The 21,374-nt window shown below is 43.0% G+C and overlaps 1 protein-coding gene across 1 annotated transcript in view; it reads right to left on the bottom strand.

Moving 5' to 3' along the window:
- TMEM232 (transmembrane protein 232) overlaps nt 1-21,374 on the bottom strand; it is a 314,394-nt gene that overhangs the window by 205,398 nt on the left and 87,622 nt on the right. Inside the window, exons 7-9 of the mRNA XM_089684744.1 lie at nt 20,537-20,651; nt 7,311-7,496; nt 108-231 (exon numbers count right to left, since the gene is read on the bottom strand). Of these exons, the coding sequence (XP_089540870.1) occupies nt 108-231; nt 7,311-7,496; nt 20,537-20,651 (425 nt within the window). The remainder of the gene's footprint in view (nt 1-107; nt 232-7,310; nt 7,497-20,536; nt 20,652-21,374) is intronic.

Here is a 21,374-nt window from a genome sequence, read left to right as displayed (position 1 = left end):
CTATATAAATCCTGTATAATAATAATATTTTCTCCAGTCCATACTTCTCTTTTAAACACACTTGCATTTCACAGCTGTAGGTTTTCTTTTGCTGCTTATTTGACTACCTGTACTTCAGTTTGTGGAACATAGGAAAGAATGTCACCCCCAAGGTCCATTAATGCTTTTAAACAGGATATTTCTTTTTTTGCAGCTTCACCCAAGATAAACAAAGCAAGGAGTGGATCCAACCTAGACAATAGAAACAGAACAATCATAAAAACATTCAAACATAAAATAGGAATGGCAGAAAAAGACAAAGTGGTTTATGGAGATTGGCTCTTTTTTATTTATTTTTTTTCTTTCGTTTGATCTGAGTATACAGTTGTGTCCAAAATTATTCAACCCCCACTGAAATTGAGTGTTTTGGCCAGTTTGACATTGCTTTTGATCATTCAGTCATCTTGCTTACATTTACATTAAAGAGGCACTTGTAGGTCAGACAAATATAACATAACAGTTATAATGAAATAACCACAAATGTCTTTTCTGTGCTCACAGCATTATCAGTTTTATTCAACCCCCAAGTGACATTCAATCTTAGTACTTAGTACAGCATCCTTTTACAGTTATAACAGCTTTTAAACGTGAAGCATAGCTTGACACAAGTGTCTTGCAGCGATCTACGGGTATCTTCGCCCATTCTTCATGGGCAAAGGCCTCCAGTTCAGTCACATTCTTAGGCTTGCGCACTGCAACTGCTTTCTTTAAGTCCCACCAGAGGTTCTCAATCGGATTTAAGTCTGGTGACTGCGATGGCCACTCCAAAATGTTCCAGCCTTTCCTCTGCAACCATGCTCTAGTGGACTTGGAGGTATGCTTGGGATCATTGTCCTGTTGAAAGGTCCAACGTCTCCCAAGCCTCAGGTGTGTGACGGACTGCATCACGTTTCCATCCAATATCTCCTGGTACTGAAGAGAATTCATGGTACCTTGCACACGCTGAAGCTTCCCTGTACCTGCAGAAGCAAAACAGCCCCAAAGCATGATTGACCCTCCACCATGCTTCACAGTAGGCAAGGTGTTCTTTTCATCATAGGCCTTGTTCTTCCTCCTCCAAACATAGCGTTGATCCATGGGCCCAAACAGTTCTAATTTTGTTTCATCAGTCCACAGAACACTATCCCACAACTTTTGTGGTTTGTCCACATGGCTTTTGGCATACTGCAGTCGACTCTTCTTATTCTTTGGAGACAGCAAGGGGGTACGCCTGGGAGTTCTGGCACGGAGGCCTTCATTACGCAGTGTGCGTCTTATTGTCTGGGCTGAAACTTCTGTACCCACATCTGACAAATCTTTTCTCAGTTCCTCAGCAGTCACACGGGGACTTCTCTCCACTCTACGCTTCAGGTAGCGCACAGCAGTCGAAGTCAGCATCTTCTTTCTGCCACGACCAGGTAGCGTTTCAACAGTGCCCTTTGCCTTGAATTTGCGAATGATGCTTCCTAAGGTGTCTCTTGGTATGTTTAACATCTTTGCAATCTTCTTATAGCCATTGCCCTTCCTGTGAAGAGAAATCACCTCTTCTCTTGTCTTCCTGGACCATTCTCTTGCCTTCACCATGTTTGTAACCACACCAGTAAATGTCTAGAAGGAGCTGAGTATCACAGTCATTTTAAAGCTGCCTAATTGGTGCTTATTATGCTTGATTGCTGCTCGGTGACATCCACAGGTGTTTTCAATACCTGATGGAAAGCACCTGTATGAACCTCTGTTCTTCAGAGTGGTAGTCTTTAAGGGGTTGAATAATTGTGGCAATGAAGAAACCACATAAGAACCATTTACTACTGTATTACATAAACAATTGATGTCATTTTAGTTGCATTTGGGTAGTTACAACGTCCTTGTAGGATTTGATTCTGAATACAATTCCAAATGTACACTATAGTCCCTAAACCCCTTTACAGCATTGGGGGTTGAATAATTTTGGACACAACTGTAGATATATATTTATCCCAAACATATTTATATTTGCTCAGAGCTGATTGACTCAATACCTCTTATGAAAATGTATTCCAAGCATCAACTACTCTTTTGGTAAAAATTGGAATCTTTGTTCTCAATGTAAAATTAATTTCTTGGAGTCTACAAAGGGACACAACAGCAAACTTTTACCTACAGGATAGGTGGACACACTGAAAACTGAAGGCCAGACACTTGAGGATATAGCACCTGCCACCTTCTCAGCTGTAGCAAACACTCCAGAAAATAATTGAATAAAACTGAGGATATGCACTTCCTATAGTGAGTATGGTATCTTCTCTATCATTCATTGATGGACACAGCTTTGATCATGATAAGCAGCAACACCAATATACTTGGACTGGGAAAACCTGCATGGGTTGGCTAACTGTAGACACTTCCACAATTTCCAATATCTAGTCTGAATCTACCAGTAGCTGTTGATAGTAGACAATTTTACATAGAAACATAGAAAAATGATGGCAGAAAAAACGACAGAGTTGTCCATCAAGTCTGCCCAAATTCCTTTTTTTATACATTTGTGCCAAGGATGTTTGCTGTTTGGCTCACTACCTCTGCTGGAAGTTTATTCCAAGCATCAACTATCCTTTCAGTAAAATAATACTTTCTAAGATATGTTTTTAACTTTCCCCCAGTTAGTTTGAGGTCATGTCCCACGTGTTCTGGATTTTGGTTTTAATATTGAAAATACTGTCCTCCTGAAAATTATTCACCCCCTTGATGGATTTAAAGGTCTCAATCATTTCTCCTCTTTCCCTTCTTTCCTCCAGACTGAACATATTAGGTTTCTGAAGTCTCTCCTAAGATGTTTTATCCCTCAGACTTTTCACCATTTTTGTTACACGTGAGGTCTCCATAACTGGACACAGCAGGGGCAGACTGACCATTGGGGAACTTGGGCACTGCCCGAGGGCCCAGGGTCAGTAGGGGGCCCCATGAGATGTCCCTGGTACCTTTCATAGGCTTTTTTGGGTTTGGTTTGAGTGTGGGCGAGGACACAGGGGCCTCGTGATCCCCTATTGCCCAGGAGCCCCATGAGTTGTCAGTCCGCCCCTGGGACACAGTATTCTAAATGAGGTCTCAGTAAAGCTCTATATAGGAAAATCAGGACCTCCTTCCTCCTGCTGCTGATACCTCTAGTGATGCATCCTAGAATTCAATTTCCCTCCTGCCTGGTCACACTGTTTGCTCATTTTACATACATCTGAAATAAGTACCTTTTCCTCTGTAGTGCTTTCTTCCAAATCAAGTGAAAAAACATGGCAGAAAGAAAAGAGAAATGCATTCTCTTATGGACACAAATCAAAACTGGGCAGTAGTGAGATGGGAGGACTAGTATCCAGGGGGCTGACCTTCAGTTTTCTTTGTGCCTAGTGTCTATTTTTCCTGTAGGTAGCAGTATAACCCTATATTGCTTATTATCATCAAAGATGTGTCCCTTAATGGACAATAGAAGATAATACTTTTTAGAATTGGTTTTGAACTTTCCTTCTGCTAGTTTGAGGTCATATCCCAGATTGTAAGCTCGAAAGAGCAGGGCCCTCGATCCCCTCATGTTTTGCATTGTATTGGTATTGTTCTGTCACATGTTCTGTTCCCCTCTGTAATGTACAGCGCTGAGCGAACTATTGGCGCTTTATAAATACTGTATAATAATAATAATAATATCCCTGTGTTCTTGGTCTTAGCTTCATCTTGCAAATACTGCTCTCCTGATCCTTATTCACACCCTTTTGTATATAAATGAGATTTAATTGCTTTATGTGCCTCTGTTATGAGACACAGATAGCAAAGAACAAACTGACAAGACCTTTAGCCTATACTATAAAAAAAAATAAAACTGGCAATGCATATGCTTTAAAAAACTCCATTCTAATTAACAGCTTATCACCCACCATCTGTATATAAATGTTTCCGAGCACAATACCCCTTACATTTAGAAAGAATATTTTTCCCCCTTGAGAGTCACCAGTTGACACTTGTGAAGTGCAGCTGGTGGCTCTCAATCCTGACTGTCACTGCCAACTCCAGCCACCACTGACAATCAGTTATCAATTAGCATGGCACCTGATTAAGTGTCCACTGTATCAGCAAAGACACAGCAATCACATGCAAGCTGGTGGCCATATGAAAGACTTCCGGCTGCAGGTTTAATGCTGTAATGATCAGATTACAACATTAAACTACAATATTTTTTTTTCTTTTTTCTACATATGTATACTTGCTTAAGCCTATAATAAAAAAATAAAAATAAATTTTTGTTTAATTTAAACACAGTACCTAATAAAAGCCTTTTATGTTCTTACATGATTGTTATGATCAAAGGTGAGAGTGGGAACCACTAGAAAATAGAATGTTGCAATGCAGGAAATACAGTCTTTAGAAGTTACTGATTCATTAATGGTACCCTGTAACTTTTTCATGTCCCTTAACACATTGGTACCCTGTAATTCTAGCAGCTCTTCCTGTGAATTGCATATATAGGAATGTCCTACATGCTTCTAGATACTTCTTAGATCCCTTTAATTAACTACAAGTTCAGTTTTTAATACGAAGTTGTTTAAATAATTTAGAATTCATTCTAGCTACATTTCACAGATGGCACATTAAGCAATATAAAAACTTATGTATTTATTTCCCAATTGACTGTCAAAGTTAATTTTCCTCTACTTACTTGATGAATTATGGAAGCCTGAATAACAAAAATGAAGCGTATGCTGACAGAAAATTTAGGAAACAGGAGTGTTAATAATGATGGACTGCCTTAATAACTCATATCAAATGTATACATAATTACAACTTAGTGCATTAATAGCAAAAGGAATTTTATAGCATTGCCACTACAATCCATCTATTGTTGTTTTCCATATTATTTCTTCTTCTAAGTCAAAAGGAATTTAAATTATCAAAAGAGCATGGCCTTTGCAGCCTGGCACTATCAACATAGCATCAACATAGCACAACTCCCAGTGATTCCAGCCAATTCATTGGCTTGGTATGAAGGCAGTTAACTGACACCGACTTACAAATGTCTATTATTAAGGGCTAATTTAGAGCTTACAAATGTCTGTCATTAAGGGCTAATTTAGACATGCACATTATTGTGCCTTGCGTTAACACATGAGCATTATAATGAGTTGTGTCAAGAGTTAATCTATGCTGCGTTAACAAAATCTATTCCTTTTGAATAGGCTGTCAACGAACAAGAACAGACCAAAAAAAGGGTCATGCAACATTTTTTCTGAAACCGTGCACCCACAGCTCATGGTAGTGCTTTGTGGTGTGCTGCATTCAAGCTGCATTGCCTTATGCATTAGACTACAAAGGCACCCCAATGTGTTAATGCACATGAATGTAACTGCAACACCATAATCCACATAACAAGCATTAATGTGTATTGCTGTGAAAAACATCTGACTTTTGCAAGCAGTTCCCAGGACTGTTGTGTTTATTGCAGGTCTTAAAAGTAATCTGCAGTAATATTGACCCTCACACAAAACTAATAAATATGTATTTGATGGATAGTAATAGCAAAAGACTGTAGTAATACTTACATCCCAGGCTCCATAAAGATTCAGCATCATGAATTGTCTATAGTCATCTACTCCTATTGCTATTTACACTGCCCATGCCTAATTAAATGTCTGCCCCATAAACATTATCTCAGATACCAGCAATGACAGCAAGAGGGTCACCGAAAAAAGCCCTGGATTTTCACATTTGCTTAGTAAAGGTTAACACAAATATGCACATAGACATAACACAAAGGGGAATTCACTAAAACTGGAGCAGCCAGAATCTGAAAGAGTTGTGCATGCCATTGTTTAAGTAAATCCCCTCCAAAGTTTTAAATTATTGCATTTATTAATTGTCCATTTTAAGAAACTGACCATGCAATTAGCAGCTGCCTATTTATATATATTTTGGCTATTCCAACAGTGAGATTTCTCTACCATAACTCCTGACTCTGTTCCTGTCCATGCATCCCTGTCCATGTTCTAGCACCTACTGTCACACTCTGCATAATATAACTTAAAAATCCAACAAGAAAAGTAGGGCCACCCCATAATGGCCACAGCAAGGGTGCAGACCTGGGAATTCAAGCAACAAGAACTTTCCAACAAAGTCCTTTATTGACATGAAAAACTGCTAGGTGATATAATGCCTCATCATCTATACCAGCCTTTCTCAATTTATTGTTTAACACAGAAGAACTTTTGTAATAACCTTCCAGTCTAAAGGAACCTCTGCTAATAATTATATCTACAGCTCATGGTACATTAGTATGATGGTCTCTGGGAGGAACTCTTCTTACCTTTGTGATCACTGGGAAGAATCCTTCCTTAAAGATAGCTGAAAAAATCATTGTTGTCATTGGTTACCTATCTGAGAGGCAGAAATTGGTCATTGCTCAAGGACCTGACAAACTCTGGAGGAACGCTAAGTTTCCAGGAAACGCTTGCTGAAAATGGATGCTTTACACAAATAACTCTCAGGATATTAATAAATGCTAATACAGTGCCCATACAAATATATACACACACACACACACACACATATATATATATATATATATATATATATATATACACACACATGTTATGCAATTTATTTATTCTCCTGTTTGATGTCACTGCCAGTGACACAGTGGATAGAAACCAATCAGCTTCCAGGTTTTATTGTCAAAACTTAATTGAACAAGCTGAAGCTAGAATTGGATTGGCTACCATGTACAACTGTACCAGATTCTGAGTGCTCCAGTTTTAGTAAATCTCCCCAATGAAGAAATGAAGAGAGAAAATTACACAAAGTATAATGCTCTAGGATTGGATTAAATGAAGCCTGTTCATTCTGACTTTATCTCTCCATAGAAAACATCCCCAGTCTTCAATGATTGCTGCATAAACACACCAACATAACCATTATACAATCAATGCTCCTTCCTCGGCATTAAACATCTAGAGGGATATCACCTGGTCTCAAAGATTGGTGGGTTACCAGTAAACAAAGTCTAACATCTTTTATATTGGATCTAGATATGGGTACCTTTACAGCACAGTTTGAGATCAAAAGAGACCTTTCATCAATATCTACTTATTTTTGGATCCCATTCAAAGGTCTTAAAAATCAGTTTCGGTTTGCAGATGTAGACGCACAAGGAAAAACTTTATGAAAAGGTCAGGAAAGGTAATATATGTAAAAAAGCAAACACATTGCAACAGTAAATGTCTATGTAAATTTTCCATAATGATATGCTACTGAAGGAATAAAGTTTGCTTCATACAAACCAATTTTCCCGATGAAGGTGTCCCTTTAGGAGAAAAAGATGCTGGATAATATCATGCAAATGTGTGCTATTATTTTCGATGTGCTGCCAAATGAGAAGACAGTGCCAAAGGAATGGGCTTATTTCAGCTTCTCTTGGATGCATACTTGATTGGGCTTTAGAGACTGGTTGTTTCTGCAATATATAACAACAAATGTCTAAGTATAATGGTCAAAAAAAATATTTCTTAGATTCTTGCTGAAGTCGGGGACAAATGTTTTACTCTGGGATTTTTTAACCTATATTTGTATCACCTACAGTATGTGTTACTAAAATGTGTCAGTTTTACACCACACCAATATAAGCAATTGTGCAATAATATCTAAATACATATTTGTTTTCTTTAATTATTCATGCATTTATTTAGGTGCATATGCTACATAAATACATATGCAACATTAAAAAAGCTACACTGGAGCTTACGCTAGGCATGAATGGACAGATGTTTGAGAATGAAAGGTGTCTCTAGCACAGATATATAACAAGCTTTCTTGTGAAAAAGCCGGGAAATCCCCATAGGTGAGCATTTTTCTTTCTTCTGAACCTGAAGTGCAGTGCTTTAACAAATATATATATATTTAATATATAATATTATATATATATATATATATACAGTTGCAAGAAAAAGTATGTGAACCCCTTGGGATTACGTGGAGTTTTGAATGAATTGGGCATAAAATGTGCTCTGAACGTCATCTAAGTCACAACAATAGAAGAACACAGTCTGCTGAACATAATACTACACAAACATTAGATGTTGCCATGGTTTAATTGCACATAACATGTAAACATTCACAGTGCAGGGAGGAAAAAGTATGTGAACCTTTGGACTTAATAACTGGTTGACCCTCCTTTGGCAGCAATAACCTCAACCAAACGTTTCCTGTAGTTGCAGATCAGACCTGCACAACGATCTGGAGTAATTTTGGACCACTCCTCTTCACAAAACTGTTTCAGTGTAGCAATATTCTTGGGATGTCTGGTGTGAAGCGCTCTCTTAAGGTCATGCCACATCTTTTTAATCGGGTTGAGGTCAGGGCTCTGACTGGGCCAGTCCAGAAGGCTTATTCTGTGCTGTTGCAGCCGTTGTTTTGTTGAATTACTTGTATGCTTTGGGTCATTGTCCTGTTGCATCACCCATCCTCTGCGGAGCTTCAGTTGGCGGACAGATGGTCGTACATTTTCCTGCAAAATGTCTTGATAAACTCTGGAATTCATTTTCCCATCAATGACAACAATCCGTCCAGGCCCTGAGGCAGCAAAGCAGCCCCAAACCATGATGCTCCCTCCGCCATGTTTTACAGTGGGGATGAGGTTTTGATGTTGGTGTGCTATGCCTTTTTTTCTCCACACATAGTGTTGTGTGTTCTTCCCAAACAACTCAATCTTGATTTCATCTGTCCACAGTATATTTTGCCAGTAGTGCTGTGGAACATCCAGGTGCTCTTTTGCAAACTTCAAACGTGCTGCAATATTCTTTTTGGACAGCAATGGCTTCCTCCGTGGTGTCCTCCCATGTACTCCATTCTTGTTTAATGTTTTCCTTATTGTAGATGTGTCAACAAAAATGTTAGCATGTGCCAGAGATTTCTGTAAGTCTTTAGCTGACACTCTGGGATTCTTCTTTACCTCATGCAGCATTCTGCGCTGTGCTCTTGAAGTCATTTTTACAGGACGACCTCGCCTAGGGAGAGTAGCAACAGTGCTAAACTTTCTCCATTTGTAGACAGTCTGTCTTACCGTGGACACATGAACATCAAGGCTTTTGGAGATACTTTTGTAACCCTTTCCAGCTTCATGCAAGTCAACAATTCTTGATCGTAGGTCTTCTGAGAGCTCTTTTCTGCAAGGCATGGTTCACATCAGACAGTGCTTCTTGAAACCAGTAAACCCAAAACAGGTGTGTGTTTTTTAAGGGCAGGACAGCTGTCAGCAACACATCCAATATCATCACACTGATTGGAGTCAAGGTTGGCTCACTCCTGGCTCCAATTAGCTCTGGGAGAAGTCATTAAGCTAGGGCCTCACATACTTTTTCCTCCCTGCACTGTGAATGTTTACATGTTATGTGCAATTAAACCATGGCAACATCTAATGTTTGTGTAGTATGATGTTCAGCAGACTGTGTTCTTCTATTGTTGTGACTTAGATAACGTTCAGAGCACATTTTATGCCCAATTCATTCAAAACTTCACGTAATCCCAAAAGGTTCACATACTTTTTCTTGCAACTGTATATATATATATAACAATTAGTGCAAAAAAGTGAATGGTGAACCAAACCCAAAAAGGTACACAGGGTATGCAAGGCCATCTTGGTCCACCTGGCTGAAACCAGGCGGACGCATATCCTTAGAGACACATTTGGTATCACCGCAAATGGATATGTTTAAAAAGCTCAATCCTCATATGAGTGTGACATAGAGCCATGACTGAGCCACTTATAGCCAGACTTAGCCTGCTGTTTTGTTAGGCTAGCAGAAACCAGGCACAATATATAACATTTATACTTCTATGTTTTAACTATGACCACCAAACATGCAAATAGCCAGCTCCCACAGGAGAAATTACTTCTAGACCAAAACTAAAACTTTCTTCCAGAAGCTAAAACAGTACTGCCCAGGAAGAGGTACTGAGCAGGCACTAAACCCTTCATTTTAATATATTCATATATAACCACAAAGGATATAAGTTCACTTTGTGTGCACTAAATGCTTTTTCTAACCTAGATATTATCTTGTAAAAGCTGTTGTGACATCAGTGCTGTGCAGTACATAGAGAGTAGAGCTGTGGGAGGAACTCTACAGGCCCACTTCTAAAGGAAAGGACAAATATAACACCAGTCATGCTATACAAGGAGGGAGAGCTGCAGTGACTGGTCTTTATTACAGGAAGACCTTGCACAGAGGCAAGGTTTCATACTGGATTACTGCACAGATCTGAAAGAAATGCACAAAGGACAACAAGATTCAATTAAGAATACACATGCCTTTTGTTTTTTTAACAATATTTGTTTATCCTGGATTGCAGCTTTATATTATCCTGTGGGTAAGACGTTTACCTACAGGCCTGCCATGTAAAATGGAGTTTGTTCCACCTTTTTAAAAATAGGACTTTTGTACTCACTTTAAAATACTTTTTTCTGTTCCCATTGAGGGACACAGCTTCAATGCAAGAAACTTAGTGATATACTGCCAGAAGAAATAGACACTACATACATAGAAGGCCAGACCCCTAGGCTATAACACCTCCTACCTTGCCATTTGTAGCAAGAAGTCCAAATAGAGAAATTAAAACATATGAGGGGTGGGAGTTCAGTGCCTCAAAGTAAAATATTTTAGGGTGAGCATAAAAATGTATTTTCTCTTTCGTCCATCAAGCATTGGCCCTTGATAAGGGACTTAAGGATGCCCAAAAGCAGTCTAAACAGAGGGTCAGGCACAGTACCACAAGCAAACCAGCTCAACAAGAAAAGATTAAAAGGAGAAACAAGGGCATCAATGGTGCCCACAGAGCCTTTTACATGACCATAACACCAGATCAAAGTCTAACAAATTTAAAACACAGATGTCTTGTGGACTCCAATAAGCACACACAGCTTTAGTGGAGTGGGATATAAAAGGAAAAGGAGATGCTTAGCTAGTAGCAGGCCTGCACAAGAACCAATCAGTTCAACTAGATATAGTGGATCAGGGAGCTGTAGAACCTCTTATAGTCCTTCTGGAATGACAAAGATGAAATCAGTCTAACCAAAAAAATTTATGACATTAAAATAAACCCTCACCACAACCAGACAATGGAGAGAAATCTCCTTAGAGTGAACTGGTGCCGATAAGAAGGAAGTCAACACAAGATCCTCAACTATGTAAAAAGTGCAATACAACATGGTAAAAATTAGGTTCTTTGTTTTAAAACAACCTTGTCTTAGTGACAGAACAATAGGTTCTCACAACAGGCCAACTCAGAAATCCTTTTGGTCAAAAAATGGCCCAGAAAGGGTTACTTTAAGACATAGTAATGTCACAATTATGTCCTGAACAGTTATAAAAGATGGACTTCAATATCCCCATCAACGCCAACAGCCCAGCTACTTCCCAACTCCTCGTCCTAACCTCCTCCTTTGCGCTCACACAGCACACACAGTCCTCCACCCACACCAATGGAAACACCCTGGACCTCGTTTTCTCCCACCTCTGCACCCTCCAAGACTTCACTAACACCCCCTTCCCCCTCTCTGACCACCACCTCATCACATTCTCCATCTCCCCCTCCCTTAACTCCCCCCCCCCAAAGCGTCTAACCATCACCCGCAACCTCCGCAATCTGAACCCGACCCATCTCCACCCGGCAGCTGACCGTCTGTATGACAGTATCCTCCCTCTGTCATGCCCTGACCTGGCCACTACTGCGTACAACAACTCACTGTCGGCTGCCCTCAACTCCCTGGCACCCCTAACCACGTGTAACACCAGACCCCGACCGCTTCAACCCTGGCAAAACGACCGTACAAAAAGTCTCAAACGACGCAGTTGCGCGCTGGAGCGCTTATGGCGCAAAACCAGATCCCCTCGCGCATTCTTCCTCTACAAAGCTGCCTTCCTCACCTACACCACTTCCCTCCACGCCGCCAAGCAAGCCTATTTCGTAACCCTTATCAACACCCTCTCCACCTGTCCTCGTTGGCTCTTCTCCACTTTCAAATTCCTGCTGTCTCCCCCTCCACCTCCACTCAGCACCTCATTCACCACCCACGAGATTGCCAATCATTTACAAAACAAGATTGACGCAATCCGTAAGGACATTGTCAACTCACAATCTACCTCTCCACCCAGTGTCCCGCCCTCCTACAACCCCTCTACCCTCCCCTCCTCCAACCTCATAGCCGCACTACCCCCCGCTATGCCTAACCCCCCGCACACTATCACCATCCTACACTCCTCTCCTTCAGCCAAACTACCCCTGAGGAGGTCTCTAAGGTCTTCATTGAAGCCCGCCTCACCAGCTGCCCCCTGGACCCTATCCCCTCACAGGTCCTCCAGTCACCCCCCCCCCCCCTCCATTATTCACTCCCTCACCCACATCTTCAATCTCCCCTCTCCACTGGCACTTTCCCCTCCCCCCTAAAGCACGCGCACATCACCCCCATACTCAAAAAGCCTCCTTTGACCCCACTGACCTTAACAACCTTAGACCCATCTGCCTGCTGCCATTCACTTCCAAGCTCCTTAAGCGCCTGGCCTACAATCGCCTAAGCGCCCACCTCACTGATAACAACCTCCTTGACCCTCTACAGTCTGGCTTCCGTCCCCTGCACTCCACCGAAACCGCCCTACTTAAAATCACCAACGACCTACTAAGCGCTAAAGCTAATGGCCACTATTCTGTCCTCCTGCTCCTTGACCTCTCCGCACCCTTTGACACTGTCGACCACCCTCTCCTCCTTACTAAACTGCACTCCCTTGGCATCAGGGACGCTGCTCTCTCCTGGTTCTCCTCCTACCTTTTCCAACGCTCCTTCAGCGTCACCTATAACACTGCCACCTCCCCCTCCCTCCACCTGTCTGTCAGAGTCCCCCAAGGCTCTGTCCTCGGACCCCTCCTCTTCTCCATCTACACCTCCTCCCTTGGCAAACTAATACACTCCCACGGCTTCAATTACCACCTATATGCTGACGACACACAAATTTACCTCTCCACCCCCCACTTCACCCCCTCACTCTCCACCTGCATCGCCCACCTCCTGAACGGCATATCAGACTGGATGTCGCTCCATTTCCTCAAACTTAACCTGTCCAAAACAGAGATCCTGGTCTTCCCCCCGCCCCATCCTCTACATTAGAGATGAGCGTATTATTCAAAAATTCGATTCGGCTGATTCGCCGAATTCGCGGAATAAATTCGATTCGAGGCGAATATATTCGCTGCGAATTTAACTTATAAAAAGGGTGTTTCTAGGCTTCAGAGAGCCTTTATATTAGTGCAGAACACTGTACCTTTAATTTAAATGCCCTTGGAGTCTGCTGGGGAAGAGAACTAATACTGTCAGTCAGTATGACATGCAGATGAGTGCCGTCGATCTTAGAATCACCGCACACTTCACTCATTTGGGCAGTCACGGGGCCAAAACCAGAGTGTGGAGCCACAGTGTGGCGGTGGAGGCAGCAGCAATGGGAGGCCATACAGCACCCTATGACAAAACCCACCAGCAGTGTGAGGAGACCTGAAAGTGGCACATGGCAGAGTGTGGCGATGGAGACAGCAGCAATGGGAGGCCATACAGGGACCCATGACACACTCTGGACCTGGCAGCAGCATGAGGAGGCGGTACAGGGGCCCATGACAGATTACGGGCCTGGCAGCAGCATGAGGAGTCGGTACGGGGGCCCATGGCAGATTACGGGCCTGGCAGCAGCATGAGGAGGCGGTACAGGGGCCCATGGCAGAGTGGCGGAGCGTAAGCAGCTAAAATTGAAGGCCATACAGAGGCCTATGTTAAAAAGTCCCCCCAGCAGCAGCGTGGGGAGACGACTAATAGCCCGATTACGGGCCTGGCAGCAGCAGTGGGCGGTGGATGCAGCAGTATTCGGAAGCCAAACACAGGCCTCGGTTAAAAAGCGGAAGCCGTCAGCAGCGTGAGCAGACGACAGAGGCACATGGCGCAGGGTGGCGGTGGAGGCAGCAGTATTCGGAAGCCATACACAGGCCTAGGTTAAAAAGCGGAAGCCGTCAGCAGCGTGAGCAGACGACAGAGACACATGGCGCAGGGTGGCGGTGGATGCAGCAGTATTCGGAAGCCAAACACAGGCCTCGGTTAAAAAGCGGAAGCCATCAGCAGCGTGAGCAGACGACAGAGGCACATGGCGCAGGGTGGCGGTGGAGGCAGCAGCAATGGAAGGCCATACAGCACCCTATCACAAAATGGAACCCACCAACAGTGTAAGGAGACCTGAAAGTGGCACATGGCGCAGGGTGGCGGTGGAGGCAGCAGTATTCGGAAGACATACACAGGCCTAGGTTAAAAAGCGGAAGCCGTCAGCAGCGTGAGCAGACGACAGAGGCACATGGCGCAGGGTGGCGGTGGAGGCAGCAGTATTTCGGAAGTCATACACAGGCCTAGGTTAAAAAGCGGAAGCCGTCAGCAGCGTGAGCAGACGACAGAGACACATGGCGCAGGGTGGCGGTGGAGGCAGCAGTATTCGGAAGACATACACAGGACTAGTTTAAAAAGCGGAAGCCGTCAGCAGCGTTAGCAGACGACAGAGGCACATGGCGCAGGGTAGCGGTGGATGCAGCAGTATTCGGAAGCCAAACACAGGCCTCGGTTAAAAAGCGGAAGCCGTCAGCAGCGTGAGCAGACGAGAGGCACATGGCGCAGGGTGGCGGTGGAGGCAGCAGCAATGGGAGGCCATACAGCACCCTATGACAAAATGGAACCCACCAGCAGTGTGAGGAGACCTGAAAGTGGCACATGGCAGAGTGTGGCGATGGAGACAGCAGCAATGGGAGGCCGTACAGGGACCCATGACACACTCTGGACCTGGCAGCAGCATGAGGAGGCGGTACAGGGGCCCATGACAGATTACGGGCCTGGCAGCAGCATGAGGAGTCGGTACGGGGGCCCATGGCAGATTACGGGCCTGGCAGCAGCATGAGGAGGCGGTACAGGGGCCCATGGCAGAGTGGCGGAGCGTAAGCAGCTAAAATTGAAGGCCATACAGAGGCCTATGTTAAAAAGTCCCCCCAGCAGCAGCGTGGGGAGACGACTAATAGTCGTCTCCCCACGCTGCTGCTGGGGGGACTTTTTAACATAGGCCTCTGTATGGCCTTCAATTTAAGCTGCTTACGCTTCGCCACTCTGCCATGGGCCCCTGTACCGCCTCCTCTTGCTGCTGCCAGGTCCAGAGTGTGTCATGGGTCCCTGTACAGCCTCCCATTGCTGCTGACTTCATCGCCAGACTCTGCCATGTGCCACTTTCAGGTCTCCTTACACTGTTGGTGGGTTCCATTTTGTGATAGGGTGCTGTATGGCCTTCCATTGCTGCTGCCTCCACCGCCACCCTGCGCCATGTGCCTCTGTCGTCTGCTCACGCTGCTGACGGCTTCCGCTTTTTAACCGAGGCCTGTGTTTGGCTTCCGAATACTGCTGCATCCACCGCCACCCTGCGCCATGTGTCTCTGTTGTCTGCTCACGCTGCTGACGGCTTCTGCTTTTTAACCTAGGCCTGTGTATGGCTTCAGAATAATGCTGCCTACACCGCCACCCTGCGCCATGTGCCTCTGTCGTCTGCTCACGCTGCTGCCAGGTCCATACTGATTCATGGCCCCCTGTACCGGCTCCTCATGAACGTGGTTCAGCGGGTTTGCATCACTTAACGGCAAATCGTTGACAAACGCTGGGACGTTCAGTGTTGTGCGCATTAAGCCAGACACCAAAGGGCAGCACAGACCTGTTATTACTCGCTCAAGCATGGCTGAACAAAACCAGTCTCTACCACAAATTGGACCCAGACCTGCCCAGGGTCTCGTAAGTAGATTGCACGGAGGAGTAGAGTTCGTTATTGGAATTAACTGTGAGGGACTTTTAAACCTAGGCCTGTGTATGGCCTTCAATTGAAGCTGCTTCTGCTCCGCCACTCTGCCATTGGACTCTTGATAGTCGTCGACTATCAAGAGTCCAATGGCAGAGTGGCGGAGCAGAATACTGCAGAATTCCCTACCCCAATCCATCAGACTTTCACCTACCCTCATCACCTTCAGGCGCACCCTGAAGACCCACCTCTTCAGGGAAGCCTACCCCACCCTCACCTAACAGCTGACCTCCTCCACTCCTCCCACCACTTCATTCCCCACAGTCATTTCCTCCTGTACCACTTTCCCCTCCCTCCTAGATTGTAAGCTCGGAAGAGCAGGGCCCTCGAACCCCTCGTGTTTTATATTGTTTCTGTCTTGTCTCATGTTCTGTCCCCCTTGCTATTGTACAGCGCTGAGCAAACCCTTTGGCGCTATATAAATACTGTATAATAATATCATAATAATAATCTTAGTAACACTAACAGGGGAAGCAATGTGCGTGACCTCTAGTAGTGAAGTATGAATCAGTAAATTAATTGCAGGAGGACAATGAAAAAGAATAGACAGTGCAGACATCCTACCTAGATAGTATAATAGCTAGATAGTATAATAGCTTCAAATGTACCTGTAACCTAAATGGAAGAAATAAAAGCACGACCCACTAAAAATGGATGCAAGGAGAGAAACACACCAGTGAAATACAGTAAGCATCTCACATTAGATGATAAACTTGTGAAAAGAAGATGGGTGGAATTATAAAATACAAAATGCCTGATCTCACAGAACTTGGGTTCTAGCAGTCAGGTCATCAAGCCAGTCGCTGAGAGAAAGGATGGGAGATTGGTACTTGAGATAAGAAAACTAGCATGGGCCAACATAAAAACAACATCAACATACCATACTCAAGGAGTCCTCTCCAGAGCTATGAGGCTGAATGGAATTATTGAGCTCACGAAATAGATAAGGCAGACATTTCAGTGAAGGAAATGCATAAATCAGGTTATATTGACCCCATGGTGCTATCAGGGCATCAGCTGTGTCTGCTGTCTAGTTCTGTATCCTGGAAACAAAACTGTTGATTGTCTAGATTAGCCTGAGATGCTAATAAGTCCATGTCCAGCTTTCTCCATTGCAGATGTACAGTGGGGAAAAAAAGTATTTAGTCAGCCACCAATTGTGCAAGTTTTCCCACTTAAAAAGATGAGAGAGGTCTGTAATTGGCATCATAGGTAGAACTCAACTCCCACAGTTGATTTGTTCACACCAAGCTGCTTTCCTATTGCAGATTCAATCTTCCCAGCCTGGTGCAGGTCTACAATTTTGTTTCTGGTGTCCTTTGACAGCTCTATGGTCTTCACCATAGTGGAGTTTGGAGTGTGACTGTTTGAACTTGTTATCAGTATAAAAGACACCTGTCCGCAACCTCAAACAGGTGCCATTGATACAGGTAATGAGTGCAGGACAGAGGAGCCTCTTAAAGAAGAAGGTACAGGTCTGTGAGGGCCAGAAATCTTGCTTGTTTGTAGGTAACCAAATACTTATTTTCCACCATAATTTGCAAATAAATTCTTTCCAAATCAGCCAATGTGATTGTCTGGATTTTTTTTCTCATTTTGTCTCTCATAGTTGAGGTCTACCTATGATGCCAATTACAGGCCTCTCTCATCTTTCTAAGTGGAAGAACTTGCACAATTGGTGGCTGACTAAATACTTTTTTTTCCCCACTGTATGTTCTGGAAAAGCTGTGAACAGAGAGACTACTTTCTTGGGGAGCAGATGTTGTCTGCTGAGAAAATTGCCTGCCAGTTTTTTTTAACCCAAGGAATGCGTACCATGGAATCACTAGAACATGAACTTTACCCCAGACAGGATAGATTCCACTTCCATCACGATAATCCCAGTGACCCCTTAAGATTGATCTAAGGCACAGCTGTGACATGGTCAACTGAACCTGGATCAAATTGGACAAGTCAAAAAAGGGTCCAGTGACGTAACAACTAACAAAATCTCAAGAATCCATAATCCCAATAGGAACCTGGATTCTTCCTTAGAGCAACAATCTTTTAAAGACAAAAATCCTGAACTGAGCCCTAACCCAGAAGACGACAGGGTCAGCGACAAAAACCACCATGACAGAAACATTATAGTTTTGCGGATGCAACCAGATTGTTATCCACAGAAAGAAACTGGATGTCCACACTCCTTGAAAATGTTTCACTGTCATGTTTTGGAAAGGAGTTAAAGCTGATCTCCATGTCTCCTGTCACTTTAAATAATTAATTTGGACCAAGCTGGTCCAAACAAACTATTTCCTTTGCTAACTGCTGCATTGGCTCTAAGTGTTGTATGCGCTGTATGTAGCTTCAGATACAGTACTGGGTTCCAGCTGTGAAACAAAGACTTCCTATCTCACACCCAGAACAAAACAGAGTCAAGCTGAGCAGCGCTCAGCCATTCATAGGCAGCTTTGTATTCTGTGAATGAATACAAAGCTTCCTCTGATTGGCTGAGGCAGAGATTGTGATGTCTTTAGCATGCCTCTCTGCCAAAGACAATCAAAGGAAGCTTTGCATTCATTCACAGAATACAAAGCTACCTAAGAATGGCTAAGAGCCAGTCAGCGAGAGTGTAAGATGGAAAAACCTGGATATCAGCTTTAAGCTAACAAGACTGTTTCAAAAGTATGTTCATCGGTTCCTAGCAATGTAATAGAATCAGACATGATTTCCCACAGTTCAGGATCCATCTAAAGTCTGCCAGGTAAAAGTCTCAATGAGCTCCAAAGGCAGAGAGATGCACGCTCGAAGCAGCAGATCATCCCGTTATCTGATTATACAAATACCGGAGTACGAGGCATCAGTAGGAACCGATATGGTATCTTTATGTTTGGGAGCAATATTAGTTGATTGTGGCTATTCAGGAACAAACTCATTCAAGGTGGGTTTATTAGATTCCTCATCTAACAAAGCATCTGCAGCAGAAGTCTCAGAGACAGCTACAACTACATGAATAGTAGGACTCTGGGGGTAAAGGCATAGATGTATGCTTACAGCCTCTGAGTTCTGAGTCAGCAATCAAAGCTGTAATTTTTGCCCACAAAATCTAGCATAGCTGTAGGGAACCTCTCCCATGATAAGGCTAAAGAGGTGGCTGCACCAGAAGGAGCCAGGGGGACTTCAAAAAAGGTATGGTCTCAAATCACCCTTGAACTAACACAGGACACAGTGACTGGGAAGCACCACAAACAGCTGCAGTCTTTGGTCCAACAGAGTCTAGGTACAGCTTCCAAGGCAACATCAAGGATTAGCCAATACAGATTGTTGCAAAAGGAGCTCAGCTGAGCAGCATAATAATTAATATCTTGACAGGATCAAAATTAAAAAGAAAGACTCACATAAATGATAAAGCATTTCTCAGCAGAGAAAAGAAGTCCTTCCTCCTAGAACACTAGCAAAAAAACTAAAGCATAATGGCAGTGTGGAGAGGTTATATCTGGCTGGCCAACAGCTTTTTTTATTTGCCAGTGTCGAGCGCCACCAAAAGACAGCAGTATAACCCAATTGTCGACTCTAGGAATTACTACTGGTCATGTGTACCTTAATGGGTTTCCAGGGAAAATTGTGTAAGGTGTCTCAATTTTACTGCAACATACTATAACAAGATCATGAGTATCTTACATCCTTACAGTAAAGGAAATCTGCAATGAGAAATAAACATGTAGGCTGCCATTGTTGAACTGAAAATGCTAACAGCCTTGTTGTCATTATGATACTTTGCTTCAGAATCAGTAGGCCCAATAATGGAGTGACAGAATAAATTGTACACAGAAAGAACGGCAAAAAATATTAGCACTATGCAGAGCCCATATTTAGACAGTGCTTTAGCTGTGTCCATGATATGAACAAGTTGAGTTAAAAAAAAAAATACACATACACGCATACACACATCTAGTCATACTTACGTCGCCCCCCCCCCCCCCATAGTCATCAGGAGAGATAGAGAGCCCACAGCCACCACAGCAGTGGTGTAGGAACCATCTTATTCTGTGGAGACCTATGATAGTGATTGAGAAAGTGGAATATCACCCCAGAAGGAATCTAAGATTTTGTGAACTTTTTAGGACAAGCCTGACCTTTATAGATTAAATTATATTTAGGCAGATCAAAATTAATCATTTGATAGAATTGATGTATGGAAGGTGGATTAGTATTATGATTTGATGGCTTTCATATGAAAATAATTAGTAAAATGGTTAAAGGAATTCCATCTTAAAATGAAATGTTCAAGAACCTATGTATAGTCATGCTTTACTAGTTCCAGAAACGGCCAATGCTGGAATGTGACCATTCAAATATAATGGCTCTTCAAATATATCATTTTATTTGAGTGCACAAGATTAGCATGCATAGATGACATATTCAGCGATGAAAAGCTACTGTGAAACTTGCAAGGATGATTTTAAAAACTATCACTTTGCAAAATTTTCATAAACAGGAAGCAGTTGATTAAAAAATGCACTAGTATATCTGGGCAATTGCTGCTAAAGGATATGGAACTGCATACAGCAGATTAAGAAGAAATCTTATTTCTTGTAGAAATGCTATATGAAAATCTCACCTTTGTTTCCAGGTCAAGCTGTAAGTTACAAATGGCTTCTCCAACCTTTAACATTATGTGCACAGACAAGAGAATATTTGGATATGATTCATATGAGGCTTCACATGTGGGCAAAGCTGTAAAAAGAAAATTGTACTTTAATTCAAAAAATACCTACATATATGCAGATTGGATGTTGTTTGAACCGCATCCAATCCACATGACATGTGAAATAACATTGTTCTCTATGGTGCCTGTTCAAATATGTCCGATGCACTGCAGGTGCGATTTAAAAAAGAATCATGTTCCTGCTGTCCTCACATCCAGAGCTGGTCTATGGCCGTGATAACATCAGGAACAGCTCATTAACAAGACCACTAGTGTGCGGGGGGGCAAGAGTGGCAGGGACCATTCTTGCACTCAGAAGATTGGCGGATTAAGTAAATATATCTTTGCTTTCCAAGACAAAAACGAGCATTGAACACATGCAGTGCGGGCACAGCCCTACTGCATAGTAAGAGAATAAATTTGCCTGGAATTCTTCTTTAATAAATCAAAAGTCTAGGGCAAAACATAAAAGAACAATCTATTGTTTGAAAAGATCCTAAAGGAAACAGTTTTCTGTTATCAAAGCAACTAAGTGTAAAAGGCTCTCCAGCATTATTAAAAATATCTAGTCCATCCACAGACAAGTTATCTCTGCTTTGTGAACAGCAAACCGCTTTTTTCTCATATCACAACACAGCATAGGAGACACAGGGCTGTCAATCAGAGCCCAGAGGGACCCATGTGTGTACTGTCACCCTCTGGTTTCAGAGTGGTTACATGGCAGGTGTCAACCAAATCACTGACTCGAACTG

The sequence above is a fragment of the Staurois parvus genome, unplaced genomic scaffold, assembly GCF_062004578.1.
Source record: "Staurois parvus isolate SC_StPar_1 unplaced genomic scaffold, SC_StPar_1.0 ptg000354l, whole genome shotgun sequence".
Lineage (NCBI taxonomy): Eukaryota > Metazoa > Chordata > Amphibia > Anura > Ranidae > Staurois > Staurois parvus.
The sequence above is the reverse complement of the archived record's forward strand: the minus strand, read 5'-3'. Positions and strand labels throughout refer to the sequence as shown.